The sequence below is a fragment of the Suncus etruscus genome, chromosome 2 (genome assembly GCF_024139225.1).
Source record: "Suncus etruscus isolate mSunEtr1 chromosome 2, mSunEtr1.pri.cur, whole genome shotgun sequence".
Lineage (NCBI taxonomy): Eukaryota > Metazoa > Chordata > Mammalia > Eulipotyphla > Soricidae > Suncus > Suncus etruscus.
Window position 1 is genome coordinate 119117411 of NC_064849.1, and position 14351 is coordinate 119131761.

General features: G+C 38.1%; 1 protein-coding gene across 1 annotated transcript in view; it reads right to left on the reverse strand.

The window, feature by feature from the left end:
* ELOVL7 (ELOVL fatty acid elongase 7) overlaps positions 1 to 14351 on the reverse strand; it is a 90727-nt gene that overhangs the window by 12988 nt on the left and 63388 nt on the right. The window contains exons 3-5 of the mRNA XM_049768839.1: positions 8774 to 8964; positions 3517 to 3597; positions 1756 to 1812 (exon numbers count right to left, since the gene is read on the reverse strand). Coding sequence (XP_049624796.1) covers positions 1756 to 1812; positions 3517 to 3597; positions 8774 to 8964 — 329 coding nt within the window. The remainder of the gene's footprint in view (positions 1 to 1755; positions 1813 to 3516; positions 3598 to 8773; positions 8965 to 14351) is intronic.

The window sequence follows — 14351 nt, forward strand, 5'->3', positions numbered from 1 at the left end:
TTCAAATCCAGGCATCCCATATGGTCCATGTGCCTATCAGAAGTGAGGTGTGTCGGGGCCGGGTGGTGGCGCTAAAGGTAAGGTGTCTGCCTTGCCAGCACTAGCCTAGGACGGACCGCGGTTCGATCCCCGGCATCCCATATGGTCCCCCAAGCCAGGAGCGACTTCTGAGCGCATAGCCAGGAGTAACCCCTGAGCGTCAAATGGGTGTGGCCCAAAAACCAAAAAAAAAAAAAAAAGAAGTGAGAAGTGAGTGAGCCAGGAGTAACCCCTGAGCGCCACCAGGTGTAATCCAAAACCAAATAAAATAAAATAAAATAAAATAAAATAAAAATATTCAAAATTCAGAATATCAGTGATGAGTTAGACTTCTAAATATGAAACTTAGGTAGTAGAGACAGTATTCACAGGAGTTTATGGAACACATATAGAAGCAGGAATTGAGAACATGCAAAGTAGACACAATGAAGCTGGAAGCATTTGACTATGCACATGGAAGAAAGTGATAATGGTCTAACAGAAAAAGCCATAAATCAGTGATCTGGGTCCTATTCCTCCTCTATAATAGTATTCTTTTGAGTAAGAAACTTAACTTTTTTACTTCACTTTCAAATTGAAGGCTATGGATTAGATGAATGGTTCTCAGCCCTGATTGAAAACTAAACTGCTTTTCTAAAATGGCAATGCCTGGTCACTACTCCAAGCCATCTGAAATTAAATATGTAGAAAGGCCCAGGTTTTTTATTTTCCTAATGCAATTAATTTGACTAAATTCTAAGAGCTGAGAATCACTGCATTACAACAAATGTTTTCAGTGTGGCATCTGATCCAACCATAGTAGCATCATTTGAGAATTGCTAAAAATGACATTCCTGAGACCAATTCAAGAGCTACTGTGTCAGAAACTCTGGAGGTGCCCAGACATCTGTATGCTCAAGGAGTCAGTCTTCCAGGTGGCTTTAATGCATGCTAAAGTTTGACAACCACCAAAGTCTATTCTCATCACAGTTATTTCCAATTCTAGCAGTTCTCATAGTCAAACGAGAAAATGAAGTACATGGAGACATGTAATGATATCTATTTTGATAAAAAGAGTATTCCGATCAGTCTTAGAGACAGAATAATTTCAGAAAACTAAGATTTACAGGCCACAAAAATACATTAAAAACCAGCTTCCTAAGGTGCTGTGGTCACTAAGCTATGCTTTCTCCTCTTGCCACAGTCATTATCCATGACACCCGTCACTCTGTGCTCACATTCAGGAAGAAATTGAGGACTCAGTATGTATAGATTTTAGAAATGCAGCTGGACAGTTTTGTTATCGTCAAAAATTATGATACACCAGGAGTAAACTAACTTAGAAGTTAATAAATTTTGAAGTGTTTATCCTCTTTAAAGGAGAATGGGTGACAGAACTCTGATGTAAAGAATCAAAGGCAAAATACATGGGTACATAGCTTCCTGAGACTGTATCACAATATAATTGTCAACCCCCTATGTAAAGATAAACAATTTTGCTTTGTGTGAGATAAATTCAAGCCTTACTAACTGGGTGGTATATATAGTAGAAAATTCTTTGGGAATTCATAAGTGACTTAAAAGTAAGTTTACCTTCTCTTATTTCTAAAATCACTGATCATAAAAGTCTACCTGAAGAGGAGAGATAGTAAAAATTATCAGACAACCAAACTCTAACAGTTTATTGCTTTTATTGGAACATCAAATATTTGCCAAATGTGATGACTGCATACTTACAGTATCTAACAGTTCAATAAATTTGGAGAAGTAATAAAGCCAGCAGGTGTGTACCATCTGCACAAACACAGAGATATACATTTATTAATTTATTAGTTAATTCTTACAAGGAAGAAATTCTATGCTTTTGAATTTTGGACAAATAAATAGAAGATTTATTATTCTATGGATCAAGACATAGCAGTTAAGGCACTAGCCTCAAGCATAGTAAATCTGGGTTCAATCTCCAGCATCACAAATGGTCCTTCAAGCACTGCTAGGATTGATGCTTGAATGTTAAGACAGAGAAATAAGCCCAGAGCAGAGGTGAGTATGGATCAAACCCAAAAATATAATTTAAATTTTTATTTATTTACTTTTTATTTTGCATTTTTCCATACCCAGCTATGTTTAAGCTAACTTTTGGTTCTCCATTCAGGCATCATTCTTAGCAGTACATGAGGGGCCATATGCAATAATGGAGATTGAAACAATGGGTGCAAGGCAAGTGCTTTTACCCACTGTTACCACTTCTCCATTCCCATCTCTAGTATCCTATTTTTAAAGAGGTCCTAACAGCCCACAAATGCTTGAATGACCACTATACTCTCTGACCATGTGTGGACCAGAAGGTTCACACTGTATGCATGTGCTCTACCAATTGACGGCTAGCATGCCCAAAGCAAATTTCTTAATTCATGATATTATATCTTATTTTTTAAGGTTATAGTTAAAGTGGGCACCATTAAGTTTATATATCCATCCGTATATGAACCTTTACGTTTTCTTCGTGTTCACTTGTTGTGAATAAATCACTGGCTTTTTAAGTTATCGAATCTACAATGATTTTCTTTGAGGTCCCTGGCTTGTAATTCTTTTTAGAATATATACTCTGGTGTGCTCTAGCGAGATTTATGCATGATTCTATTTTTATTTTTTAAGATGAACCTATAAATTTAAATCCAGAAACTTTTTGAAAAATTGGGCTAATTTTTATTTTATAGCAAATACAAGGTCAGGGAGCTAGTTAACAGGGCTGGAGCACATGCTTTGCATTCAGGAAACCAAACTTTGATTCTCAGCACTATGTGGTCCCTGAGCACCGCTGGGAGTGATTCTCACGCACTGAGCTAGGAGTAACTCCAAACACCTACTGCCTGTAAACCAAAAACAACAACAACAAAAAATACTATACACCTGACTTTGACACTTTGATGTAGTTTTTAAAAATATATATAGTTGTTTTTATTTAAGCACCATGATTACAGAATTGTTCACCAGTATGTCTTTTGCACTACCGTGTCCCCATTATCCCTCTACCTCCCAACCATTTTGCCTGTCTCTAGGCAGCCATTTTGCTTCTCTCTCTCTCTCTCTTCTCTCTCTCTCTTCTCTCTCTCTCTCTCTCTCTCTCTCTTCTCTCTCTCTCTCCTCTCTCTCTCTCCTCTCTCTCTCTCTCTCTCTCTCTTTCTTCAAAGTAATTTTTAATTCTTTTCTTCATAGAGAAAAGCTGATATCCCTGGTCATTTTTGGGTTCATATTAGTGTTACAGACCAAAAAGCTTATTGTGAATGCTGAGAGACCCAAAAGGACTCCTGACAATACTTGGGGCAACCTGGCTCACAGTTCAATGTGATTTTCAGGGACCATGTGGTGCCTGGAGATAGAACTAAGGTGGGATACACAAGACATGTACTTTTACCCATATATTCTCTCTCCAACTCCCAGAGTCCAAAAACCTTAACACTGATTTTGGTTTCAGCACTTCAATGGGATACTTACTCTCAAAGCTTTAGGTGAGTTTGAATAGTCAACAATTTCACATCGAAATGAATAACCTGTGCCCCAGCCAGACATCACAAACTGCAAGAGAGCACATGCAAGTTAAAGCAGGGAGTATTCACTCCACAAGTAGTTTTGTTAGTGTCTCTGTTATGTTCTCAGCAGAGTGAACAGTCAGTGTAGAAAGGTGGTCGGAATACCTGCAATGAGAACTCTGGTTGCTATTAGAGCAACAATAATTTTCAAAACTATAAGCTTATAGGTTATTCACATAACTTGTCATAGAACCAAAATGTCCATTTACTGGAGTGGATAATAAACTAGCATACATTTTTATTATTAGCTTTTCACACATGAAAAATAAAACACTAGAAGTGATTTGCTTAAAGAGAAAACACTAGTGGGAGGCTTATTTTCTGTTCATTTACATATCCCCGTGAATATGTATGAGGACTCTAAAGGGAATTAGGATGCTCAAATTATTTTCAGTCTTTGCAATTAGTCAATTGGATGGCAAATCAAAATTCCTCAATGTAGTCATAAGATAACAACCACATTGGGGCTTTCCAGGCTCTGGAATAATGTGAATAAACAGTGCATAGACCTAAAAACCAAGAATGACAAACACAAGATTCGGGTTCATATGTGCTCTAAACACTTTTTAGGAGAAGAAAATGCTAACAGTTAAGAATGTCATCTGGCGGGCTTTCATTCCAATACACCCACAAAGTGACCTTAGGCAAGTGGTGAGAAGAAAAACTCTATTGTTCATAAGTTTGCACCACAATGCAGAGATTTTATTGACTTTTTTAAAGTATGATGGTGGGAAGTTCTTTGGGGATTGAAAATAAAAAATTAAGAGCTCTAATTTTAAATAATTTCATACATTAGATGGCTATCTAAATTTCAGGTTCTGACAAATAGGAGTAGTTCCTCTCTGACATTATATTTTGTAAACGCCAATATCATACCTAGAATGTCTTCCTTAACAGTGTGAAAACTGTCTTGCTTTCCCACCACAAAGTATATTTATAGTTTTAATTATTATTCAATCTAAAATAACAGCTTTATAATAAGTTACCTTCTAAAAGCAAAGGCATATGAAACATTCTGAGAATTATATCTTTTTTTTTTTTTTTTTTTTTTTTGTGGTTTTTGGGTCACACCCGGCAGTGCTCAGAGGTTATTCCTGGCTCCACGCTCAGAAATTGCTCCTGGTAGGCACGGGGGACCATATGGGATGCCAGGATTCGAACTGATGACCTCCTGCATGAAAGGCAAACGCCTTACCTCCATGCTATCTCTCTGGCTCCTGAGAATTATATCTTAATAGTATAAAAAAAAGAAACATGGGAGAACTATTTAATTTTTAGGAGAGAATTATTTAGATCATAGTACTTAAAAGCATATAGTCCTTTTGTGGAAAAAGCTATAACTTCATTCATGAGAATTTAACTTTCTAAATCATAAAATCTTGAAAAAATTAAAATTTGGGCACATGAAACATATTTCTTGAGTGAGAAAACTGTCTTCCAATATTGTTATTAAATTTCTTCAAGGAACAAGACAGGGGCTGGAGAGATAGCACAGCGGTGTTTGCCTTGCAAGCAGCCGACCCAGGACCTAAGGTGGTTGGTTCGAATCCCGGTGTCCCATATGGTCCCCCGTGCCTGCCAGGAGCTATTTCTGAGCAGATAGCCAGGAGTAACCCCTAAGCGCCACCGGGTGTGGCCCAAAAAACCAAAAAAAAAAAAATAAAAATAAAAAATAAAAACCAAAACAAAACCCAAGACAATGTAGAGCAGAATAACAAGATCCTGACCTTTCAGTGGGAATCTACATAATGTCTTGTACATGTAAACTCATTTTTGATTAATGCAACTAATACTCTCAGCCATTCACTTAAACTGAGAAGATTAATTCTCCATCTGACTACACCCAAACAAACACAGCACAGAACAGGAAAAATTGTGTGGTTTGGCCTCTGTAAGGTTTGTACTGGTCTCTGCTGGTGTCAAATTAGTCACAAAACTAGCACATTGAATCCATCATTATAAAATAAAGCAGGTGGGATACTGTAGTTTGAAGAACTTACCTTTCACTGTGCTTACATTTGCCCTAAAATACCAACTTGAGAGGTTTCCTAATACCAGAAAAAATCTGTTTTAAGGCTAACTACATGCAAGTTTCTGAGTTTAATGTTTATTTTTTTTATTACATATCATTCTTACTACTACTATATGCTGATATATCCTGATGTCAATCAATGAGCCACATTTACATGTATTTTGGAGGCTGGCATGCTGCTAGACTGCCAAAAGTATTTCTATAAACAGCAAGTAAAACTTTGCTTTCAGGATATTAAATTTAAAATTTCTGGAATAGGCCAGAGAGACAGCACAAGATATAGGTATTTGCCTTGTATGTTGCCAACTCCAGTGTGATTGCCAGCACCATAAATGTTCCCTGAACATGGACAGGGATCACTCCAGGGCACAGAACCAGGAATAGCCCTGAGCACCACTGGGTTTGACAAAAAATATAAAAGTCTGTGGAGATTCCTACATATATTTCAAAATATAATTTATATTTTCCAGGTAATAAGTCCTAAAATTGGCATGTAAATAGCATATCAATTAGTTGTTACTGGAAATATAAACATTCAAGTAAAAATATTTTCAAAAAGGGGGCTGGAGAGATAGCAAAGTGGTGGCACATTTTACCTTGCAGGTGGCCAACCTGGTATGAACCCAGGTTCAATTCCTGGGTCATAGGTCCAGTGAGCCTGCCAAGAGTGATTCCTGAGCACAGAGCCAAGAGTAACCCCTGAGTGCCACTGAGTATGGCCCCAAAACCAAAATAAATAAATGACGTTTAAAAAAAGGTATTTTTAAAACTTAATTTACATTATAATAATTGAACAACAGGAACAAAGACCGACTTCTTATATGTGTATTCTTTAGCCTTATTCTTTAAGTCTGAATACTTTATTTTGTTTTTGAAAGAGAAGATGGGAATAACACCTGGAAGTGCTCAGAGGCTACTCCTTGCTCAGTGCTCAAGGGCTACCACTCCTGGTAGTGCCCAGGGCATGCATCACACAGTAATAGAGATTGAACTTGGGTCTCCTCATGCAAAGCCATGCTCCGCTCTTTGAGTCATCTCTCTTCCCCCTTTTTTATTTTTTTGTTTGCATATTTTGTTTGTTTGTTTGTTTTTGAGCCTCACCCAGTGACACTCAGGGGTTACTCCTGGCTATGTGCTCAGAAATCGCTCTTGGCTTGGGGACCATATAGGATGCCAGGGAATCCAACTGTGGTCCATCCTAGATTAGCGCATGCAAGGCAAATGCCCTACTGCTTGTGCCCCTGCTCTGGCCCCTGTTTGCATTTTTTTTAAATAGATTTGAGGACATTACAATCACAGTCACTGAAGAAAATAAAAGAAATGAAGGGACCTGAGAGACAATACTAATACTATAGTATTATAATTATATACTATACTAATTTTATAAAATGAAAGAACAAAAGTCTAAAGAAGTTCAATGATTTGCACCAAATCAAATAGCTTAGTTAATAAACAGGACTGAACAAACAAGGCCCTAGACTCCTCACTTCCAGGTCTGTTCAGAATAGCACACAATAGTGGTTTGGATTCTGTCTCAGATAATGATCATGTCTTCTGATCATGTGCTCAGAACATATAGTTTCATTGCTTCCCATTGCTAGTCATCTCTTTCAAGTGCTCATGATACAGAACAGACAGTAAAAATAAGCAGTTAGTTAATTTGAGGAATAAAGTGGAAGAAATCAAAGGCAGCAACATAAGATCAAATGTCATACAGGCCTGTGGGAATTGAGGTCAAGGTAGAATTAAGGTGACCCACTCAGGTGCATGTATGAAAAGAACCAGCCAGGATGCACATATGTGCTGATCCCTGATGTCAAAAGAGGTCCAAGGAACCATGGTGAATTCTCATGTGTTTCAATTTAAGGAAGCATAGGCTATGGTGCAGAGAAAATTAAGAAGAAAAGAGGGGGGCCGGAGAGATAGCATAGAGGTAAGGCATTTGCCTTGCATACAGAAGGATGGTAGTTTGAATCCTAGCATTCCATATGGTCCCCTGAGCCTGCCAGGAGTGATTTCTGAGCATAGAACCAGGAGTAACCCCTGAGCGCTGCCAGGTGTGACCTGAAAACGAAGAAGAAGAAGAAGAAGAAGAAGAAGAAGAAGAAGAAGAAGAAGAAGAAGAAGAAGAAGAAGAAGAAGAAGAAGAAGAAGAAGAAGAAGAAGAAGAAGAAGAAGAAGAAGAAGAAGAAGAAGAAGAAGAAGAAGAAGAAGAAGAAGAGAAGAAGAAGAAGAAGAAGAAGAGAAGAAGAAGAAGAAGAAGAAGAAGAAGAAGAAGAAGAAAAGAAGAAGAAAAAAGAAGAAGAAGAAGAAAAGAAGAAGAAGAAGAAGAAGAGAAGAAGAAGAAGAAGGAAGAAGAAGAAGGAAGAAGGAAGAAGAAGAAGAAGAAGAAGAAAGAAGGAGAAGGAAGGAGGAGGAGGAGGAGGAAGAAGAAGAAGAAAAGAGGAGGTAGCCAGCCATATCAGAAGAGAAGTAAGAAATTCCAGAAAATTATACAAGTGAAGTAGCAGAAGAACATTAACAGCAGAGAGGAGCCTTCATCTGAGCATGTAGAGACCAAATGTTTTTACCACACTGATGGCAATTTATTACAGTCACAATGACACATCTGCGTTGCAAATTTCAATTCTCTTTCTTTCATAACAGGTTGTTAGACTGAGTACAGTGCTTATTTTCTGAGTATTGATTTTCTCTATGGAATACCAAGGCAATTCTCTAAATTAAGAAACAGTAAACATCCCAAAACCCTTCTACCTCTTTCCAGACTCCTGTGGCTCAGCATTGGCTGAACCCAAACAGAACCCACAGGGCAGGAGAGGAAGCCCATGAACAAAGGAATCTTTATGGATTCATTCAAACATGTTTTAAGGCTAACTACATACAAGTTTCTGGGCTTAATGATAATTTTTCTTACTACATATCATTCATACTACTACTTTATGCTGAGAATCTAATATTTGGTATTGATATTTAGGGGGAAAGGAGATAATGACTGCTCTCCTGAGCAAGCTTCTAAATTTCCTGAATTCTCCAAATATTTCTCTTACAATTACCAGAAGAAACAAATAATGACAGGTAAGCAGGAAGACTCAGGCAAAATTCTTCAATTAGGAATAGTGAAGACACTTGCCTCATAACACAGATACAGAGAAAAGAGTACTATTAAAAAATTGTATGTTATCATCGCCTTCTTGAGTTCAAAGGGCTTTCGATTTTCCATGAGCTTTGGTCCCAAAGATGTGACAAAATAGACATAGAGGCTCAGGATGATGGTTTGTGGCAGAGGTGAGGACATGAGGAGGAAGCCTTGAACTCTTGGATCTAAGAGAAATAGAAAAGTAATATGTAAGTGCACATCTGGTTAGCAAAGAGATAATGGCAGCAACTAACAATGGAGGACAAACAATACCTAGCAAAGTTCTATCTGTCCTCTCTACTAATGATCATCAAAAGTTTCTCCACCTATTATATATATTTGTGTTTTCCATTGTTAACACTCTTGTTCCCCAAGAAGATAAGGATATTTCTACTGAGGGTGCATCATATAACAGATGAGCTCTAAGAGTACAAATTGTGGGCTAATCAATCTGATACCATGTGCAAAAATTGTATTAACTTCACAAATGTATGAGAAATACTAAAATAAAAAGTTTAATCTGGGGGCCAGAGAGATATAATGAAGGTAAGGTGTTTGCCTTTCATGCAGAAGGACAATGGTTCAAATCACTGCATCCTATATGTGCCTGCCAGGGGCGATTTCTGAGCCTAGAGCCAGGAGTAACCCCTGAGCACTACTGGGTGTGACTCAAAAACCAAAAACCAAAAAAAAAAAAAAAAGATTAATATAAAAATAAAACTTAAAAGAAATGACAACTTTTGGGGACAGAGAGAGTACAGCAAGTTGTGCTCTTGCCTTGCATGTGGCCAGCCCAAGTTTGTTTCAGCACCTTATATTATTGTTCTCTGAGCACTATCAGGAGGATTCCTGAATGTAGAGTCGTGAGTATGACCTGAGCACTGCCAGATGTGACACAAAAACAGAAAAAAACAGTACAGGACAGAAAATGAAAGGAAAAGAGAGAAAAGGAAGGGAAAGAAGAAGAGGGCAGAGAAAGAAAGGAGAGGGAAGGGAGGGAAAAGGAAGGGAAGGAAATTGATAGTTGCTAGTTCCAAATCAGGAGTAGAACAATTAAAATGCAATGCGAATTAAAATCTTATAAATTCTATGATCTTAAGTAGTTCAGGTATTATTTTATAAAATTGCTGTGTAAAGTCAGAACAACTATCAGAGTAAAAAAATTTGGGTAAGTTTCCAGGTACATCTGACTCAAATTTGAGCCACAATAATATGTGCACAGAGTCAACTAATACCATCTTTGAGTAATATTAACATATTTGTCAACTGACAGTCAATTAATATCAACTGAGAACTTTATAGATTGAAAAATGTCACGGGTACAGGAGAGATAGAAGAATGGGAGCACATGTGTGGCATATGGGTGCCCTGGGCTTGATCCAGGTGCTACAAGGTTCCCCGAGTACTATCAGGATTGGCTCTGAGCATTAATACATATGGCTCCAAAGCCTGAAAGAAAAAAATAAAACAAGAAACAAGTGATGCGGGATTGGATAAGTGGGGGATCTGCAATTCTTGCTTATTTAAACCACTAATGATGTTGCTGGAGAATTCACTTCTGTGAAGTATTCACTTTTCGTGGAGAATTTATACTATGTAGGTGTACTCAGCAAAGGCTTTTACTATCAAAGATGATTTATTCTGCAGTTGATGGGTTTCCCTCTAAAGTACTGACAAATGTACCCTCTTAAAAAAATAAAGAGACCCCAAGTCCCAAGATATTTAAGAATTTTATATATGGTCAATTTTCAGAGACAAAAAGAGAGGAGGGCTGGAAGTTACAGCCCACATCAAGGACCTCACCACAAAGAGTGTTGAGTTTAGTTAGAGAAATAACTACATTGAGAACTATCCTAACAATGAGAATATATGAGGGAAATAGAAAGCCTGTCTAGAGTACAGGTGGGGGCGGGGAGGGGAGGAGGGATATTTGGGACATTGGTGATGGGAACGTTACACTGGTGATGGGGGGGTGTCATCTTATATGACTGAAACCCAACCATAATCATGTTGGTAACCAAGGTGTTTAAATAAAAAATATTAATTAAAAAAATTTTAAAAAAAAAGAATTTTATATATGGTGAGGAAAGCCCATGAACAGGCAGAGAAGAGTTTATTCAAAATATGTTGACAGAAATAATGGTCTCTTGGGTAACAAAGTAATTTTTTCTCACCTCATTGCCAATTCTAGCACAACTCAAATTATGCAATGGATGTACAACATTCAATCTTTTCACAAAAAATGGGTGAGGTTATTTTGGGGAACAGCAGATTAAATAAACAAGTTACAAGTCCTCAGGATTGCTTAGTGCTTTATCATAGTTGTGAACTCTCAAGATGGAAGCTCAAGTACACGGCATGTCTCACATGTATTTGGCCACGAAACACCTAGTTTTGGGGGGAGGGAGGGTACACTAGGCATCACTCAGGGGTTACTTCTGGCTCTGCTCCCAGAAATCACTACTGGCAGGCTCAGGGTACCATATGAGATGCCAAGGATCGAACCCAAGTTGGCCATGTGCAAAGCAAATGCCCTATTCACTGTGTTATTGCTCAGGCCCAGAACATCTACTTTAAATTTTAATTTAATGTTTGTATTTCTTTGTGGAACTAACATTTAGTGGAAAGGACCCACATTGCTAACTAAGGTCAGAATGAATGTTTGGAAGGAGTCAAAAGTATTCAGTATAGCAAAGAGGATAAGAAAAATGTGGCTTGAGAGGGCACTGGAGTCCATAAAAGGAGCTATTGATGCTCACAGTGGGAGTGCTGGTAGCAAACAACTGGGCACAAGGAGAGAACTCAACAAAATCTCCTCGCCAACATTCATAAAAAAAAACCACAGTTCTCAACACCAGAAAAGTTCATCCTCATGTTATGATTTGTCATGATTTTAATTCAGGAAAACATTTGAAATCAGTTCTCCAAATACATGTCACCAAGTCTTTTCTGGCTTTGGTGAGTCCTCTTCTATCCCCTCAACAATGGTGAGTTTCCCAGGACTTTGGGGGAGGATGTGTGTGGAGTGTAATTAAAAAGTCCAGAAGGAAAACAACTCACAGGTCCACACCTCACCAGAGAGGTCTCTCTTGAGAAAAAAATTATCATTTGGAGGTGGAGCAAGAAGCAGCATGAAAACTGATCTGATTTTGATAGATTTTTTCTATCAGTGGGTTCATTCTGCTCTTCAATACATACTCACCATACATCAGAGTAAAATATTTAGTTCTTACTACCAATAACATTAAGACTTAAAACTAGCCCCTAAAACAACTTCCTGGAAGGACATTAACTTTCTCAATTTTGCAAGGAAGAGTAGATATGGTATTTTTTTTTCTTTATTAAGAAAATTAAAGTGTTCTGTCACTTACAAACTTCATGTGTATAGTTTAAAATGAGATTCCTCCCACCCTAAGTCTCACAAATAAATGTCTGAATTAAGGACTGGTTTGAATGACGCAGCAGGAGAGCAAAAAAAAAAAAAATCATGAAATCATGACATTATCCTTCTGTTCTTTCACTAGTAGAAAGAAAACAAGCCAAGGAAAGCTCTCAAAGCTGGCTCAGGAAACTGAAGAAAGTAATTTTGAAACAAATCATTTTTTCCTGTAATTTAACTTTTTTTTTTTTTTTGGTTTTTGGTTTTTGGGTCACACCCGGCGGGTGTCAGGGGTTACTCCTGGCTGTCTGCTCAGAAATAGTTCCTGGCAGGCACGGGGGACCATATGGGATGACAGGATTTGAACCAACCACCTTAGGTTCTGGATCAGCTGCTTGCAAGGCAAGCACCGCTGTGCTATCTCTCCGGCTCGTAATTTAACACTTTAAGAACAAACCTTTGTTTGAAAGTTCTGTCTGTGACCTTGAAACGGTATCTGCTGAGCACCTCTAGGAGTAACTCCTAGGCATAGAACCAGGAATAGTTCCTTCATCACACACACACACACACACACACACACACACACACACACACACACACACACACACACACCGCGCAAGACAACGGCAACAATAATGACTACCATGCCTGTGACTTTAAAGCTCTATAGATTAAAGAAATTCAAATTCATCATATTTGTTAAATCAGTTGAGTGTTATTTTTAAAGCAAATAATTAAACACTAAAATTATTTATTTTATTTCAGTCAAGCTCTGGAGAAAAGGACCTGGGATCTAAACCAGAGTTCTGCTCCAGATTCATTATGGTACCTTGAGTTATTGACTTATTTTTCTATGTTTAATTTTCTCCTGCATTAATAGATTCTAAAAAGCAAGTATCAAAGTTAGGTTGAGTTAGTGAGCTATATGCAAGGAGGCCAACATAGTCTAAGTCACACTTTACCAAACTTACCTGATCTACCACACCACTTTTGGAAAAAAAAAAAAGAATCGCTCAGAACACTGAAAATCCACCTTTTCAAGTGTGTAAACAGTAAGTACCTCCCCTATGCCATTGCTTCTGAGGCTACTACTATGACCCTCAGTCACCCCAGGATCTTGGGTGGAACAATATCATCCACTTTGGGTGATCAGTACATTTGCAACCGTTATTATGGCAGGTTTTAATTCCATCCACATAGCAAGTCACCCTTGGGGTATTGAGAAACCAAATAGACCCCAAATAAGGGTTAGGGCAATAAGATAGTATAGAACAAATAATTCCCAGAACCATAGTCTGAGGAGTATCACTTGGTATGACCCTAAAGATCCCCAAGCTTCATCTGGGTGATCCAGGTCTCACTGGCACCACAGGGTCTGAGCATCTGAATCAATGACTCAATTGCATGAGAATAAGTAAAATGGCCTCCTGAGCATCCCTTAAGAGATCCCCCTCTTCCTCCTCCACAAATTAAATAAATAAATGAAAGAGTCTGACATAAGTTCCCAACTACATATATTTTGAACAACAGAAAAATAAGTATGCCTAAGAGTTAGTAACAGCTCTCAAGTGTTTTCCTATAATTGCCAGTATGAGTTTGATCCTAGACACCACATAGGACCCTGAGCACTGGCAGAAGTGAGCCTTGAACACTGTTGGGTGTAGCCCCAACCATCTTTAAAAAAATATTTTTATCTAATGACTGCGGAGATAGTACAGCAGATAAGGTGCTTGCCCTAAAGGTGGCCACCCAGATTGGTTCTCCTGTATCCCCTTGAGTACCACCAGGGGTGATTCCTGAGCACAGAGCTAAGAGTTACCTCTGAGCCTTGCTGGGTGTGACTTTAAAACAAAACTTTTATTTTATTAGGACACCAAAGTTATTCACAGTTGATTTTTAGGCATATTACTTTCCATACCAGTTCCACAACCAGTGTCCCCAGGTTCTCATCTAAACAACAGTCTGTCTCTTTGATAAGCACATTTTACTTGTTTATTTATTTATTTATTTATTTATTTGGACCACACCTGGTAATGCTCAGGAAATACTCCTATCTCTGTACTTGAACCCAAGTCAGCTGCTTGCAAGGCAAATGCCCTACCAGTAATATACTATTGCTGTAGCCCTGACAGGCACATTTTAAAGTCTGATTGTTGTGCCAAACTACTTTCTTAACAACAACAAAAAGAGCTG